The sequence below is a fragment of the Narcine bancroftii genome, chromosome 11 (assembly GCF_036971445.1).
Source record: "Narcine bancroftii isolate sNarBan1 chromosome 11, sNarBan1.hap1, whole genome shotgun sequence".
Classification (NCBI taxonomy): Eukaryota; Metazoa; Chordata; class Chondrichthyes; order Torpediniformes; family Narcinidae; genus Narcine; species Narcine bancroftii.
In genome coordinates, this window is record NC_091479.1 from 102,946,329 (window position 1) to 102,964,076 (window position 17,748).

The 17,748-nt window shown below is 45.6% G+C and overlaps 1 protein-coding gene across 16 annotated transcripts in view; it reads left to right on the forward strand.

The window, feature by feature from the left end:
• The window catches only part of nav3 (neuron navigator 3), a 401,736-nt gene that overhangs the window by 275,866 nt on the left and 108,122 nt on the right, over positions 1-17,748 (forward strand). For all 16 annotated transcript variants that reach the window (XR_011346818.1, XM_069904353.1, XM_069904355.1 and 13 more), the window contains one exon: positions 1,100-1,215. Coding sequence is in view for 15 of the 16 variants with exons in the window: in XM_069904353.1 (XP_069760454.1) it covers positions 1,100-1,215 (116 nt within the window). In the remaining variant the exon portion in view is untranslated. The remainder of the gene's footprint in view (positions 1-1,099; positions 1,216-17,748) is intronic.

The following is a 17,748-nucleotide window of genomic DNA, read 5'->3' on the forward strand; positions in this document are numbered from 1 at the left end:
CCTTCATAGTATTTATGGAATTAAAAATTCCATGAACCATCTGAAAATTTTAAAAGAAAAATGGCCTCAATTGCAGAATCCGTGAAAATAAAATAAAATGGCGGAGAAACAAATCTGATTCAGTAATGTTCTTCGGGGGAAATTGTTCTATTGTCACCTAGTCAGCCCCCAGGTCCTGCAACATGGTCGTCTTTCACGTCCTGTGTAATGGGCCAGCAACGTAACCACTTTTATCACGATGTTACAGCAACAACACAAGATGGCAGCTCATTAGCCCCCTCCATAATGGCACAGTTGGGGGTCCGTCAGTGATGCTCACATTGTTAAGGCGTCACGGTTAGCAAAATGGTTAGTGCAACTTTATTGCAGGGAGGCCATTTGAATTCAGCACTGCCTGTAAGGAGTTTGCACGCTCTCTCCTTGTCTGCCTGGGGTTTCTCCGGGTGCCCCAATTTTCACCCACCCTTCAAAAGCGTACAGCGATCGTTGACCAATTGATCACATGGGTATACTTAAGCGGCGTGGGCTTGTGGGCCGGAAGGGCCTGAATCTCTAAATAAAAGTTAAAAATCTTGAAAAAAAATTAATAATTAAAAAAAAACAATCAATAGTTATGTTTAAGAAGCTTCTCAGGGAACAGAGGGATATGGATTGTGTGCAGGTGGAAGAGTATGGGCATTTTGGTCTGCACAAACATCCCAGCCAAAGGCCCTGTTCCCATATTGTACTGTTCTGTGTCCTATTTTCTAATGACTGCAAAAGGAGGGGGAAAAACTGTTTTCAAACTGAGAGGGGCTGGTATTCAGGCGCCTGAACCTTCAATCGTTTCTTTTGGCATTCAAATGGAGTTATTTATTTCACTGAACTGTTATGATCGGAATTACACCTTGTTGATTTATTTTTAAGAAGAAATTGCATAAATATTCCTCAGGGTAAAAGAAAAATGCAAAGCCTTTCGGGATGGAGTGGAATTAATTGGAAAACTCCTTCAAAGAACTTCTGCAGGAGCTGCTCACAGTCGGCCGAGCGGCCTCTGTCTGTACTGGAACTGCCTGTGCTGTGTTGCATTATTAATGTCAGTTTTAAAATATTTTTTTAGAACACACTCGGATAATGAGGGCTCTTCTCCTCTCACTGGTGATTTAACTGCCAGCCACACAAAACTGGATTCTGTTTACAGCAAGACAGCCAAACAGTGCCTCGAAGAGCTCTCTGGTGAGTGACCTGGTCTTTTCAAATCTCAGCACCATGGTTGAAAATCACTTCTGGTGGGTTTCTTGTTTGAGCCGCCCTCTCAAAGCCAATCGGTAACAAATGGGAATCAATTACAGAGCAGGAATTGGTCACAAATGTGGATGGTTTGTGCTTTCAGATTTCCAGCTGGCTTGTTAACTTCGATCAAATGTAAAGATGTGTCCGACAACTAATGCGAGTACAACACAACTTTATTCACTTTGCTCTGTTACACGGGAAGACGTGGTGTCATCTACAACAGGGTCTTTCTGTAAGAAAGATGGGGACCGACCTATTAACTGATTTGGCTTCCCATTCTACAGCCTGTTCATGACTGTTCAAACGGCCTGTCATCTGCAGACATCTAGCACGAGTTACGAGACCAGCACGGCCTTGGTTCTCACGTCTCGCAGCCCCGCTACTAAATGAAAACAATTTCTTTAATAGACTCTTGTATTTTCCCTTAAAATATTCTTTTCAAGTCCTTTCTTGTTTCTAAAATTTACAGAAAGAAAAGATACAAGTAAAGCAAATCTATGTTATAATCCACCAGGCTTTGGATGGCATTTTTTGTTCATCCATGGTAGCCCTCAGGAAGGGGTGACATGGTATCACAATCAACCTGATAGCTCCAGGGACCCAGGTTCAATTCCCATCTCAGGCACTAACCGTGCGGAGTTTGTAGGTTCTCCCCTTTGGATTCGCCCCCCCCTTGAGTGCTCCAGTTCTCTCCCACATCCTAAAAACATGTGGGTGGGCTGGTTATTACCCACTGTAAATTGCTCCATGTGTGTGCATGAGAGGTAGCACCTGTGGGGGGGGGGGGGGGGGACGGAAGTTGATGGAAATATTGGTGGAGCAATAAAATTGAGGATGATTGGAACAATGGGTGGCAGATGGATGGGGTTGACTTGATGGGCTGTAGGTCCTGTTTCTACGGTACATCACAAAAGTAAGGGTGGCGTTGTTGAGCTGCCTCCTTGAATCCCATGGTGTTTTTGCATTAGGAGTTCTATCGGATGAGATTTAGACTCAGTGATGATAAAGATGGTCCATTTCCAAGTTAAGATTGTGTGTGATTTTAAGGGGAATGGGGAGGGGGTTTATGACAATGAGTTCATGGTGATACACATGGTACAATGCACTCAAATTCCTACTTGCTGCAGCTGGACAGGTACTTTGCAAAAGAAAACTAAGTGCAAAACAACTGAAAACAATGAATAGCAAGTTAAAAAAAAATCAGGAGAAACTCAGCAGGTCAAGCAATGTACTTTGTATGGCAAAGAGATAATATAACTGACCTTTTGGGCTTCTGTACTTCATCAGGTTATGAGCAAAATTATACCTTGATGAAGGAATCAAGCCCAAAATGCCAGTTATGTATCTCTATATTTGCTATTTAAAGTGTACTGTTTGAGCTTGTAGAAGACTTCAACAGGGATTTTATCTGAAGGCTGCACCTGGCAATTGGAGTCAGGTGACTCAGGCAGTTGGAGTTGAAAAGCTCAGGTCAGCAGGAAGCTAATTAGGCATTAGGGATCAAGTGATCTTGTGACACAGGGTGGTATTAATTCACTTCAACTCAACAGTCTAGGGAGGTTGGTGCTATTGACTGGAGATCCACACAGTATTGCAGTAGTGAGTAGGAAATTTACAGCTAATTGGGTTTTTTTGTCTCCACAAGTTGCTAAGTTTCTCCAGCATTGCGTTTTTACTTCAATCGTGGTGTCTGGTTCTAACAACTAATAGCAACTACATACTAAGCAATTGAACTTTAAAAAAAAGCAATAAAAATACACAAAAATAGATGATAAATATTCAGTTATTCTAGTGCAAAAAATGAGATTTTGCCACAGTGCACACAGTCCTTTTGTGGTGTCTGAGCAGTTCCTGATCAATGTCACAGGGGGAGGTTCAAGAGCTGTTGGAGAGAAACTGGTCTTGACCCTAGAGGTGCTGGTCTTCAGGCATTGTAACTTCTGCCTGGAGGGAGCAGTGAGAAGAGGTTGTGGCCGGGGTTAAGAGGAGGAAGATGTGCCAATGCATCTTCTAGCCTTGTTCTCTGTGGTGGCAGGGCTTATGGGCATCATTGGAACATCCACTTACAGATTTATCGTCAGAGAACATGTATGATATCACATACAACCCTGAGATTCTTTTTCCTGCAGGTGAGGCAGAATTGGCAGTGCAAAAAAAAGTATGCAACTTACAAGTGTCAACAAATAAAGAAATATATACTAACTGTGAAATTATAGAGAGAAAAAAATCAATACAGAGCAAAGTGAGAGTCCTTAAATGAGTCTGTGATTGAGTTTGTTGTGGAGGAGTCTGATGGTGGAGGGGGAACAACTGTTCCTGAACTGGTGGGGCGAGTCTTGTGGCACCGAGACCTCTTTCCTGATGGCAGCAGTGAGAACAGAGCATGTGCTAGGTGGCCTTGATCCTTGAAGATTGCTGCTGCTCCCTGTTGGCAGCATTCCCTATAGATGTTCTCAATATTGGGGAGGGTTTGGGCTGTGTCCTCTACCTTTTGCAGGGCTTTCTGCTCAGGAGTGTTGGTGCCCCCAGACTGTGATGCAGCTGGTCACCACACTTCCCACCACGCATCAGTAGACATCTACCAGGGTTTCTGAAGTCCTATTGAACCCTCTGCAAACTCCTGAAGAAGTAGAGGCGCTGACGTGCTTCGTTCACGATGCCATTGGTATGTTGGGTCCAGGAAAGATCCTCTGAGATAGTGACTCCCAAGAACCTAAATTTGCTCACCCTCTCCACCTCTGATCCCCAACGAGCAATGATAAATTAAATAATTGAATTAAAAGGACAATAAATACAAAAAAAAAGATAATATTCGCAGTGAAGGAAAAAAGAGACTTTGCAATAATACAGACAGTCCTTTTGTGGTTTTGGACCAGTCCCTGATCAGTGTAAAAAGGGGAGGTTCAAGACCCTGATAGCTGTTGGAAAGAAACTGTCCTTGAACTTAGAATATTGTTGTTCAGTGCCTGCCTCCATCTTTCTCATTCTTTGTTGAAGGGCTCAAGCCCAAGATGTTGTTTTTCTTGTCTTTATCTTTGCTATGTAAAGTGTACTGCTTTACCTGCTGAATTTCCCAGGATTGTGATTTTACTTGAACCTAGAGGTGCTGGTTGTCAGGCTTCTGTACCCTCTGCCCAGAGAGGAAGTTGTGACCAGGATTAAGAGGAGGGAGACGAACCTCTTGTGGGTATAGATGGAACCTCGTTAACAGCATTGTACAGATGGTGCCCAAGAAAGAATGAATTCTGTTTGCATTATAACCCCAGGACATCGGCAAGTATTTTATAAGCAATGGAACAACTTCTGAAGATTAATTGCAGTTATAATGAGAGTTATGACCTGAGGGTTTGGGTGGAGGATGAAAGAATGACCAGGAAAGCAAAAGGAAGGAGCAAAATGAAGCAGTGTTCCAAGAGGTAGTCCCTACAGAGAGAAAGAATGACCAGGACAGAGAGAGAGAGAGAGATACTCATGATGTGGAGAGATCAGACAAACTCGAGGAATGTACAGAAAGAGAGATGGCCTTTTAAAGAGAGAAACCCGAGAAAGCGAGGGCCAGAGACATGACACATTTTGGGGATTAAACCATCCTTTCCTCACTGGAATTAGAAAAATGAGGAAATTGAGGGGAACAGGTAGGTAAAGCTGAGTCCACGCCAGATCAGTCATGATCTGATTGAATGGCTCAACCGACCAGATGGCTGATTTCTGCTCCTATTTTTGGTGTTTAATTTCAACAGCCAAACTGTAGAGAATGTTCACCAATAATGGTGCTTGAAAAATCAGTTTTGGCTTGGACACTGGAGAGAATTGCTGCCACCCACCAGACTCTTTTGGAATACTGTCCTGAGAAGGAAGGATTGGGTGGGGTGGAGTTTGTTTAAACCTCAGCTAAAATCCTGCATCGGTTGATGAAGGGGCAGTGAATAGCAGATGGTGCTTCATGCTCACAGGGATATCTCCAGCTGGGAGATTGCTTTTACAGAGACAGATTCTTGGAACGTGTTTGAATCTTGTTCAGGCAGGAACTCACTGAGTAAGACTAGCACACCAGGAGAAAGTTACCAGCAAGAGTGACCTACATAGAATTATCCACTGTTACCCACCAAGAATATCCACTGAGTGTTACCACCTTGATTACCCATCCAAGTTATTGGCTAGGTATGTGGTGGGCACATTGGGACTAGAGGAGGTGCAGGGATGTTGGATTGAATCACCCTTTGTGCTTCAGTAGTGGGTAAAGACTATCAGACATAGGAGCAGAAATAGACCATTCAGCCCATCGAATCTGCCCCACCATTTAATCATGACCTGATCATTTTCCAACAGCCCCACTGCCCAGCCTTCTCCCCATAACCTTTGATGCCCTGGCTAATCAAGAACCCACCAATCTCTGCCTTAAATACACTCAATGACCCGGCCTCCACAGCTGCAACAAATTCCATAGATTCACCACCTTCTGACTGTAGAAATTTCTCCCCATCTCTGTTCTAAGTGAATGCCCTTCAATCCTGAAGTTGTGCCCTCTTGTCCTAGACTCTCCCACCGTGGGAAACAACCTTTCTACATCTACTCTGTTCATGCATGACAAGATTTGAAATGTTTCAATGAGATCCCCCTCATTCTCCTAAATTACAATAAGTACCAGCCAAGAGCCTTCAAACGCTCCTCATATGATAACCCTTTCATTCCCATAATCATCCTTGGGAACCTCCTCAGAACACTCTCCAACATCAGCCCATCCTTTCTTAAATGAGAAGCCCAAAACTGCTCCCCATACTCTTAAGTGAGGTCTCACCAATTCCCTATAAAGCCTCAACATCACATCCCTGCTCTTGTATTCTATTCCTCTTGAAATGAACGGCAGCATTGCATTTGCCTTCTTCACCACCGACTCAACCTGCAAGTTTACCTTCAACCACAAGGGCTCCCAGGTCCCTTAGCATCTGGGGAATTTCAGTTTTCTCCCCCATTTAGAAAATCATTTGCCCATTTATTATTTCTCCCCAAGTGCATGACTGTACACTTTCCAAGATAGTATTTCATTTGCCATTTCTCTCCCTAATCTAAATCCTTGTGTAGCCTCTAAGTTTCCTCTGCACTACCTGCTCTTCCACCTGAATGAGTACAGAGTGCCACATTTTATCTGGGGTTGGCTGTCTGTGTTAGCGCTCTCACTTGTGAAGGAACATATACTCATCATTATTAACTTCTTCGGTATTATTTATCCCTTGTGTTATAACTATCAGAGTGGTGCCTCGCCAGATTTCACAGTGCAACACAGAGAGCTGCATTTATGCTGCTCCCTGTAATTAATCTTAATTACAGATTGTGGGATTTATTTCCAACATTGCCATTAAAACAACTGTGACTTACTGTATTCTTATTTTGGCCATTTTGGTTGTTCTGGTTTCAGTTCTGGCAAATCTGTTTGGAAATCCTAGTCAGAGTGGGAGGACATGTTATTTTAAAAGTGTGACGCTGGGAGGGAAGTGTAAAGCTGACAGGAAATGCCAACTTTATAACATTCGAAGTGGTTTTCCTTTAAACAGCTCCTTTCCCAACTCAGGACAATCTGGGTAAAAGGGCTGCAGAGGTGGTTCACCGAGATGCGTTCGGGATGGGAGAGTATGAACTGTAAGGAGAGGGTGGTCAAACTTTATCCAGGGTGGAAATTTCAGATGCTAGAGGACGTAGATTTAAGGGGAGAGGGAGGGTGTAAAGAAGATTTGTGAGTCGTATTTTGCCAAATTGAGGTCACATGCAAATTGGAGGAAAAACACCTACGTTCCATCTTGGCAATTTCCAAAAGGACGGCAAAAATATCCATCTCCAATTTTTGTTAATCCCCTCCCCCAGTCTCTTTCCCACATTCTTTTGCCTCCCTTCTTTAAGCTCTGCACCGCCTTCTAACAGAAAGCTGCCCCTTCCAGTCCCACTGCCCTCTCCCCACATCACTTCTCAGCCTCTTTCTCTTCTACCATCCCATCTGTATCCACCCATTACCTCTTACCTGTTAGCCTGTGCCCCTTTCTCACAACCCTTGGCCCTGTGCCCCTTCCTCTCCTCCACTCTACCCCAACTTTTTATACAGGCCTTATTTTCCACACTCTTGAAGAAGGGCTCAGGCCCAAAACATCAACCGCCTTGTACTTCCCATGGACACTGCATGACCTGCTGGGTTTCTCCAGCACTTTTGTGAACTGCACCAGACCTCAGCTTCTACACACGTTCTCATTTACCACCAGTACATGTACCCAGAGAGTGATGGGTACCTGGAACCTACTGCCAGGGGAGGTGATGGAAGCAGACGTATAGGGGGCATTTAGAATGGAGGGGTATGAGCCATGTGCCAGCAGAGGGGATTAGTTTAGATTGGCATCATGTTCAGCACAGTCGAGCTGGGCTTACAGACCTATTCCTGTGCTGTTGTCTACCTCAAAATGCTAAGTGGCCAAATTAGACACAGGAAGCTCCCACTAACATCTCTGGGAAGAATAAAATCTCACTCTGAATAAAATCCCAAACCTGTTGTTGCCCGAGAAGGTCATTTCTGTTGATACACGATCCAGCCTCTTCCAGGTACTCTGTTAGAACACTGAACCATCTTCCACAACCTGGATAATGCAATGCCGTTATAGCGCCAGTGATCGGGACTGGGGTTCGAATCCCGCGCTGTCTGTAAGGAGTGGAACATTTTCCCTTGTCCTGTCCAGCAGTGACCCCGAGCTCCAGGCGTCTGACAGTCCCTCCTATGGACGCTGAAAAGATCGGCTGAGTTCCTCCAGCATTTGGGTGTGTTTTTACTGCAGTCTTTCATGTTTCAAACTGACCTTTGTGTCCGTCTATACAAATCCCATTTGCCCAGATTAGCACCATGTCCTTCGACATCTAGCCCAGTGGTTCCAACTTTTTTTCCCAATCAAGTAATACCTCTGCCATTGGTGCTCTGTGATTATTAAGGGATTGCTTAAGGGGGTCTGTGAGTGGGAAGGGAAGGTTGAGAACCACTGCTCTAGACCCAATTGTTACTGAAATATTTTGCATGAGAAAAATTGTCCTTGGCCCATTTCCTTTGGAGTTATGAAACCGTGCACATAACGAGTCAATTAGGGTTGATTAAAAAAGTGGTTTTCAAACTTTTTCTTTCCGCCCACATACCATTTAAGTAATCCCTTACTAATCACAGAGCACTGATGGCATAGAGAATACTTAAGGTGGTCTGTGAGTGGAAAGAAAAGGTTTGAAAATCACTGCCCTATGACATTCTATGCCAGAGGTCCTCTGTGGTTAGAAAGCAATTACGCCTGACAGGTAGCATTTGTATTTAATTCCACCACCTCCTCTAACCTGAGCTTATTGTCATATACTTAAGTACAATGTAAAAATGCACTGAAATTCTTACAGGAGGCAGCCACACAGGTACATTCGGACACTGTGTTCCAGATGTTAACAATTCCCTGTGTAAAATATCACTCAGATTCTGTTTGAAACTCACCTAAGGCAGTGGATCTCAACCTTTTTCTTTCTACTCACATCCCACCTTAAGAAATCCCTTACTAACCACAGAGCACCGATGGTATAGGATGTCATAGCATTCCGGGCCTTTTGCTCATACCTTGAAGATGGGTTCAAGCCTAAAACATTGGTGATGGATCTTTATCTTTGCTGCATAAGGTACGTGGTTTGACCTGCTGAGTTTCCCCAGCAGGTGTTTCAATTTCAACCACAGACTGTCATGTTTTACTACCGCATGGGTTTCCTCCGGGTGCTCCAGTTTCCTCCCCCGTCCCAAAGGTGTGCACAGTTGGTAGGCTAATTGGTCAAGTGGCTGTAGTTGGGGAGCAAGGACTTGTGTGTTGGAAGTGCCTGTAACCCTGCCATATCTCTAAATTATTGAAAGCTGGCCTTGCCCAGAACTGCCAGAGGCTGAAGAGGATTGATGGTGCCAGGTCTTTTTAATTAAAAAAAAAATTTGGACATACAGCAAGGTAACAGGCCATTTGGTCCACGAGTCCATGCCGCCCAGTTAACCTACAACCCCCGATACGTTTTGAATGGTGAGAGGAAACCAGAACCCCTGTGGAAAGCCCACACAGACACGGGGAGAATGTACACACTCCATACAGATGGCGGGGGGATTCAAACCATGGTCCCCATCACTGGTGCTGTAAAGGCGTTACGCTAATGGGCATGCTAACCGTGCCGCTCTCTCAGAGCAGCAATTACCCCATGGACACTGACTGACTGACGATGCCCCCGTCCCTCGCCCCCCCCAAGGTCTGTGCTGTCCTGGGGTCTTACCTCTCCAGCTCTGACATCCATGCCCCCACAGTCCAACCATGTGACCGCTGTGAAGGCCTCATATCCAGCTCTTGGTGGAAGCACAGTGCCCAGACCTTGCCAAGCTCAACTTGCCTCTCCTATCGATGTGACAGGATGCCCAAGGCATGTCCTCTCTTGTAACACCTATCTACTCCCTCCCTGGGGGTGGGGGGGTCACCAGCACCCTGGCACGCAAGGGGTTTGACTTCCCAAAAAGCTCTCAAAATATTCCCACATTTGGCCCGTGTGTCAGGCAGCAAGAGAAGAAGGGGCATCATGCCATTCTGAACATTCTGTCTGAGATTTGTGTTATTTATAACAGCCTGCCTCTTTTTCCCTGACTGCCTTTTGTTTACGTAGCTGTTTTATAGGAGTGCAGGCTCTGCAGAGAGGGGGGGGTGGGGGGGGGGGGAGAGAGGGAGAAATGTTGAGAGAGCGAGAAGGAGTGAGGGAGGGAGAGGGAGAGATAGAGGAGGAGAGAGGTGTGTGACTGAGTGAGAGAGACAGACAAGAAGTGGGAGGGAGAGGGGCAGGAGAGAAAAGGAGTGTGAGTGAGAGAGACAGAGGCAGTGATATAGTGGGGGGAAGAGGGAGAAGAGGATTACGATAGAAAGAATAGGAGAGGAGAGAGAGTGGGGAAGAAAGAGAGGATGGAGAGAGAGAGAGCGACCGTGGAATGGATCAGAGATGCACATTGAATGCTAAAAGAGGTGTGTGTGCTCAGGCACTCAGCTACTGAATGCGTTCGTAGCGTTGGGAGATTCTGAACTGGGTGCCACAAGCTGAGCAATCTGTCCCTGCCCATGCTGTGGCGCACCTCTCCCTCTCTCTCTCTCTCTCTCTCTCTCTCTCTCTCTCTCTCTCTCTCCCCCTCTCCCTGAGAACAAGGATGCTTTAACACAGCGGGATATCATATATATATTATTTTGTATTTATTCTCTTCTGAGCCTGCCCCATCGGAACAGATTTATGAGAGATGTGGGGACTCTGGCGAAGGTTCTCGTGATGCCTGACATGTGGGGGGTTTCTTCGCTATTGTGAACGATTGCTGAACATGCTCTCTCTCTCTCCTCCTGACACACACCATGGTGTTGAAAGCTTGCTGCGATCTTGAGGAGTGGCTGCAGTTTTGGGGGACAGCTAGAAGGAAGCAGAGCCACTACTTGATCTTGGGGGCTGAGGAATCTACAGCAACAGGGCTGCCCTCGCAGGGTAGCGCAGAGGATGAGAGGGTACCATGCTGCGGTGCAGTGGTGAAGAGCTGTGCAACCCCAGTGAGCTTATCCCACTGATCGATGGAACAGTGACCCTGCTCTCCAAGGGCAAATGCAGAGGTCGGGGCACCCGCCGTTGTTGAGAGGTGACCCTGCTCTGTGTGCCACCTCCCTATCCAAGTGCACATCCCTGGCACACCTGGTGTTGGTGGGTGAGAGGGACTGGAGGCTCAGTGGGGCTTGGGCCTTAGATCCCTCTCCGGTCCTGTCCAGGTCCCTCTCTGCCTCCGAGCGCTCGCTCCCTGGAATGGGCCAGGATATGGTGTCCGGGACAGACAAGGACCCAGAGGAGCAAGCCCATCCTGAGGGGGATGCAGCTGAGATCAGAACTGGAGATGCAAGCCCTTCGGATGAGGAGAATCCTTCTGCCGCCTCCAAGGATGCTCCAAAATATGAGCTGCTGTCTGAAGAAAGCAGTCTCCACGAGGGAGTTGCCCAACTGGACACGGATATTATCCTGACCATGCTGGGAGACTTGGAACAAGCCCTTTTTAACAATATACTGGGTGAGTTGATTTGCCTGTGAAAAGCTTCATAGTAAATATCTATTGCGGTTATTTTAACTGAGCCTAGGTATTTCGATTGGGGGCATTGGCTTGTTATTCATCCTGCTAATCGCCCTTTGACATTCCACAGAACATTAGTTGTGATTTATATTCCCTGAGATACAGAGGAAAAAGAGGATGTGTGTAACATCAAGGTGCATTCCAAAGCCAGCCGAGGAACTGGCGTTAGTGAGAGGGGAAAGCCTTGTTTGTCAGTCGTGAGAAAGGGCAAGGACAGTCCTTTCAGTCAAAGGAGAACTGGTGATCGGAAGCAGGGAGCTGGATCACGAGCCTCCTCTGAATAGTGACAAGCCTGCTGCTTGTCTGTATGTCCATCCGTGAAGTTAACCATTGCTGGTCTCCCTGAGTCAGTACATTTTCTATTTTCTCCCCACTTAGAAAATTGTCTGTCCGTTTATTTTTCTCGACCAGTGTATGACCGACACTGTATTTCATTTGCTGCTTTTCTGCCCATTTTCCTCATCTGTCTAAGTCCTTCTGCAGCCTCCCTGATCCCTCAAAATTACCTACTCCTCCACTTGCCTTCGTATCATCTGCAAACTTGGCCATAAAACCATTCATTCCATAATCTTAATCATTAACACTGACCCCTGTGGAAAACCACTAGCAACTGGCAGACAACTGGAATATAATACAAGCAAACGGGCAGTATTTGATGGTGAAAGGTGCAGTTTTGCGTGGCGAGACCCTTGGAATCGTCGAGGAGTTGCTTCCACTCCAGCTCCTTGGGTTCTGGGTTGGGTGGTGGGCAATGTTCCCTCTAAGTTTTAGAGGTCAGTGTGAAAAAAACCTATGTTGTGCAATTTTTTTCCCCGTGACAAATGTGTGTGCACACTGAAGGCTTGTATGAACGTAAACTTGAAATCATTTCAGGATCATTTTGGCACAGCCTTATCCCTCATGGCCAATAAAACTGTATTGGCATGTTTTATGCAAGTATCATTGCTTTCTACAAAGTAATGCATTGAGTTGAGATTTTATTCTGTACTTTGAAGTAAGTAACAAATCTTTTGTGTGCACATTAATTTATTTCGGGCGCGGGTTGCAAGATCCATGTGCACCCACACATCTTAGAGGGAACAGCGATGGTGAGGCCGAGGTGGGACACCGATGGTGTGGGATGGGGCGGTCTTGTAGTTTGTGAGGCGGTGCTTCCCTCCGCTGTTTACACGTGGTTTCAGTGTGCTCCCGATGAGTGAGTACGGGTTTCTCAATCTCGCTGTGAATGTTGCCCCTCCGCCTGGTGTGGGACATGGGCCAGAGCTTTCCAGGAAGGTGGGGGGGTGGGGAGTTGGGGGGCATTGTTGCTTTTTCTCAAAGGAGGCTTTGACCATTGAGACCTTTCCTCCTCCTGCCTGCAAACCTCCTCCCAGAGCAGAAGAGCAGCCTAATGTTGGACACGCATTTCACCTATCTCCAGAACAGTGTAGCTTAAAATGTGCAATTGGCCTTCACTCAGGGATCATTAAACCTTGAATCTTCCATCAGCATTGGACCCTAACGGGGAGAAGGCCGGGCAGTGGGGCTGAGTGGGAAAATGGATCAGATCATGATTAAATGGTGGGGCAGACTCGATAGGCTGAATGGCCTATTTCTGCTCCTATGTCTTGTGGTCTAATTGAACACAGGGAGAAAGAAGAGAAAAATATTACCCTCATATTCCAAGCCTCTGCTGTTTCTTTGTGTGTTTCAAGTTTGCATCCTTGGCTCCAATAGTTCTTGGAACTCAGCAGGTCAAGGAAAATCTATGGCAAGAGAAACAAAATCGACGTTTTAGGTTGATGAAGTTTTGTCAGAACTGGGCAAAGAGCTATGAGGTGCAGGTGATGTTTGAGCATGCAAATATTCCCAAATTTGCCACAGGTCCCTTTTACAGAATGCCTGGTGCAGACTTTACCAACATTATCACTGACTGAGTGTTGAACGGCGGAAATGGTCAATCAATGTTTTGGGTTGGGACCCTTTATCGAGAGTGTTCACTGACAATTTCTGTCCACGGACGCTGCCTGACCCATCGAGGCCCTCCAGCTTTTAAATGTTTGCTCAGGTTTCCAGCATAGGACAATACAGCACAGTATAGACCCTTTAGTCCTCAATGTTGTGGCGACCTACATAAAAATAAAACAAAACCCTCCCTACCCCGTAACCCTCTATTTTTCTTCCATCCATGTGCTTGTCTAAGAGTCTCTTAAATGCCCCTACCCCCGGCAATGTGTTCCAGACACCCACAACTCTCTGTGTATAAAAAAACCCTACAGTTTGTGTTTTTTATATAAACCTCTCTGATTTTTGGAAGAGTCAGACAGATTTTTCCTCCCTCCATCCTTGAAGAACCTCAGCTTGCATTTTAAGACATGTCCTGCTATTCTAGATTTGCCCAGCAAAGCAAATCCTCTCGTCGCCCCCTAATGAAATCCTTTAAACATCTTCAAAGACTCCTCCACATGGGTAGTACACTAGAGCAGTGGAGTAAGCCTCAGCACCAGTGAACCGGGCTCAGCCCTGACCTCTGGTGCTGTCTGTGTGGTGTTTGCAAGTTCTAAAAAATAATCAGAATAACTTGCAGGTCTGAAATAAAATTGGGAAATGCTGGAAACACTCAACAGGTCAGACTGTGGAAAACGAGTCTGCTTAGAAATAGGCCCTTTGGCCCAACTCTTCCATGCTGGCCATGTTCCCCCCCCCCCCCCAAGGATGTGCCGGTTGCTAGCTGAATTCCCTGCTGTAAATTGCCTGCCTCTTGCCCTGTGGTAGGTGAATCAGGATTGCATTGATCGGGCAGGCATGGGGAGACTGAGAGACCATTTTGTTGAGATCTCACTCTGTCTGCTGCAATGGCAAGGACCTTCCTGGTGGCCAGTCACTTCAATTCCATACCCCATTCCCACACCAACATGTCCAATCATGGCCTCATACACTACTAATCCCTTGTTATCCGAATGGGAACTGTCCAACCAAATGGTATTAATATCTAAACCCCCTCCCCTGAATCTCTCTCTTTCCCTAACCCTCTGTCACCTTTCCTCCAGCTCCCCACCCCCTACCCTCCCCTGCCAGAGAGCTGCACCCTCCCCATCACCTCAGCTTTTTTCTCTTCGACCTTCCCACCCATACAATATCTACCTATGACCTCTTACCAATTAGCCTCTGCACCTCCCCCTTCCCCTTCCTCCCTTCTCTCCTTCCCCCACCTTTTATTCAGACATCTGCCTGATTTTGCTTATACCTGACGAAGGGCCGCAGGCCTGAAATATTGGTTACCCTCGACTTCCTGTGGATGTTGCGTGACCTGCTGAGTTTCCCCAGCATGTCTGTGTGTTGCACTCAACCCCGGCATCTGCAGATTTTCTTGTTTAACTGCCTGTGTGGGGAAAGTAGATTACAGAGAAAGTGAGCAAAGCGGATGCTAGGATTATTCTGATAGACTCATTGGGCTGAATGGCCTGAATTCATTGTCTGGCTCAGATTATCAAGATCAGAATAAAAATTTATTGTCATGAACATGTGTTGTGAGTGTTGTTGTTTTGTGGTAGCATTACAGGTCTAAATATTAATATAAATTACATTAAAAATAAATTGGTGCAAAATAAGAGCAAGTGAGGCAGTGTCTATGGTTCATTGTCCGTTCAGGAATCTGATGGCAGAGGGGAAGAAGCTGTCCTTGTGCTACTGGGTGTTCATCTTCAGGCTCCTGGACCTCCCTCCTGATGGGAGCAGAGTGGCTTGGGTGGTGGGGTCCTTGAGGATGGTGGCGGCTTTCTTAAGACGCCACATCTTGTAGATGTCCTCAATGGATTGAAGTCTGGTGCCTGTGATGGCGCTGGCCCAGTTCACAACCCTCTGTAGCCTTTTCCTGTCCTGTGCATTGGCATCTCCATACCAGACAGTGATGGAACCAGCCAGAATGCTCTCCATGGTCCACCTGTTGAAATTTGCAAGAGTCTTTGGTGATGTTCCAAATCTCCTCAAACTTTACATGAAGTAAGCTTTGAAATACAGATGATTTCCTCTACCCTGCAAAGGCAAAGAAAGATTTGCCAATCAATTGCTGACCTTATTATCATGAGAATTGTGAAATATAATATATTGATCCTATTGCTCTCTCTCTTTGTGGCTGGCTACCCTGTTGAATATTGTAAGCATTTTGGTTTTATTTCAGATTTCCAACAGTATATTGTTCATGATTATCCTTAACATAAATTTGAAAGACAGAGAATAGGAAAAAGTAGAAATATGATTTGGACCCTCTGACAGCAGCCAGCGCTGCCTAAAATACAGATCGTGCCCAGACATTAATTCAGGCTGAATTAAATTTACCGTGGTGGGAAGTTTATCATTATACAGTGTGAAATATATTGGAAGAGCATATTTTTAGATTCCAATATCTGAGGAGCTGCTGACAGGTCTGAGCTCATGCTGTCAGTCTTGGGAGCACATTCTCACTACTGAGTCTGATATGTGACTGGGAGTTAGCGATCCAACTGACCGAGAGAAAGAGGGAGAGAGGGTGAGGGGTAGAGCTTGATAGTGATTGATGGTGGACAGAGAGATTAGGAGAGAAATGGAGAGAGAATGTGACGGGAAGGAGAGAGGGAGGCTTCTCTTGATTGGAAGCTTTGTGACCATGTCAGGAAAGGAGGGAGGAGATCGTTACCACTCCCACCCCAGGTGCAGAGCCCCCTGTGGTTATCCCTCTGTCAGCATCGCGAATGCCAGTTATCTTATGGCGATCACACTGGAGATAGTGGGATCTTGCGATGCACAAAACAGCTCTTCCCTTTACTTTGTTCATATACTTCATTGATGATCAATCCCTTTCAAAAATTGTTACAAGATGCTATACAAGTGCAACTTTCATTTAGGTAATACCATAGAGGGGCATTCAGATATTATTTATTTATAGACGTGTAATAAAACAGAAATGCTTTGAGTCAGTGTTGCTCGGCGCCCCGTACAGTCAGAGAAAGAGAAGCAAAAGAGAGACCTCTCCGAGTCACTGAGTGTGGTGGATTCGCCTCCATCACTGCTACACAAGGCTCCCGTTTTGTAATCCTTGCACTTAAAAAAGAGTAAAACATGCAGATAGAACATTCTAGAATTCATGTCTTGATCTGCAATTGGAGCAATAGGAACAGAAAGGTAGGCAGATCATGGAAAGAGGAAAAAGCAATTGGGATATTGCATTTGGTTATTGACTTGGACTTCCTTAGAGCAGGGGCTGAGAAGGGGCAGGTTTGGATTAATTTGGCTTCATAGTCAGCACAGACATGCTAGGCAGAAGGGCCTGTTCTAATTGCTGTGTTCTGATATGAACCAACACTTCACCAACCAACCACAATGGAAGGTGTTGGAAGGGAATGAACCAGGCACTAATCTAGCCTGGTCTAGTCATTCTAAGAAGTGTTGTATCGATTCCCATTGCGGCATTTAATTCTGTATGCAGTGAAGAGTTAGTGTCAGGAGTATACTGTCTGACAGAGGAGTGGAATATTCTGTCTTGACCTTATAGTTCAAAGTTCAAATATATTGTCAGACAATGCATGTCATCACTTACAACCCCGAGATCCCTTTTCCTGAGAGCCAGACAGAATTTCTAATGACCAGAAGCTGTAAACTGTCCTCATTATTTAACGGGTTTAATGTATCTTATAGATTGAACTTTGAATAAATGGGAAGGGGGGGAGAGGGAGGGAGGGAAGGGAGGGGGGAAAAAGGGGAGAAAATGACACTGTATATATTCAAAAGAAAAATGTCTATATGTATTTTGGTCAGTATGGTTTATAGTGTGAAAAATAAAAAAAATTTAAAAAAAAGAAAGATGAAACAATCTGACTGCAAAAGCAGAAAAATAAATTTCAGTATAAACAATGTGCAAAGAATCCTTAAATGAGTCCCTGATTGAGTTTGCTGTTGAGGAGTCTGATGGTGGAGGTGTTCCTGAACCTGGTGGTGCGAGTCTTGCGGCACCTACACCTTTCCTGATGGTAGCCACGAGAACAGAGAATATGTTGGGTAATGTGGATCCTTGATGATTGCTGCCGCTCTCCGACGGCAGAGTTCCCTGTATGTTCTGAATGGTGGGCATTCTAAAGGCAGGGACATGATGCTGAGACTTTATAGGGCACTGGTGAGAACTCAGTCGGAGCATTGTGAGCAGTTTTGGGTTCCTCGTCTATGAAAGGATGTGCTGACGTTGGAGAGGGTTCAGACCAGGTTCACAAGGATGATTCTGGGAATTAATGGGTTATCATATGAGGAGTGTTTGACATCTCTTACCCTGTACTCATTGGAAGTTTGGAGAATGAGGGGAG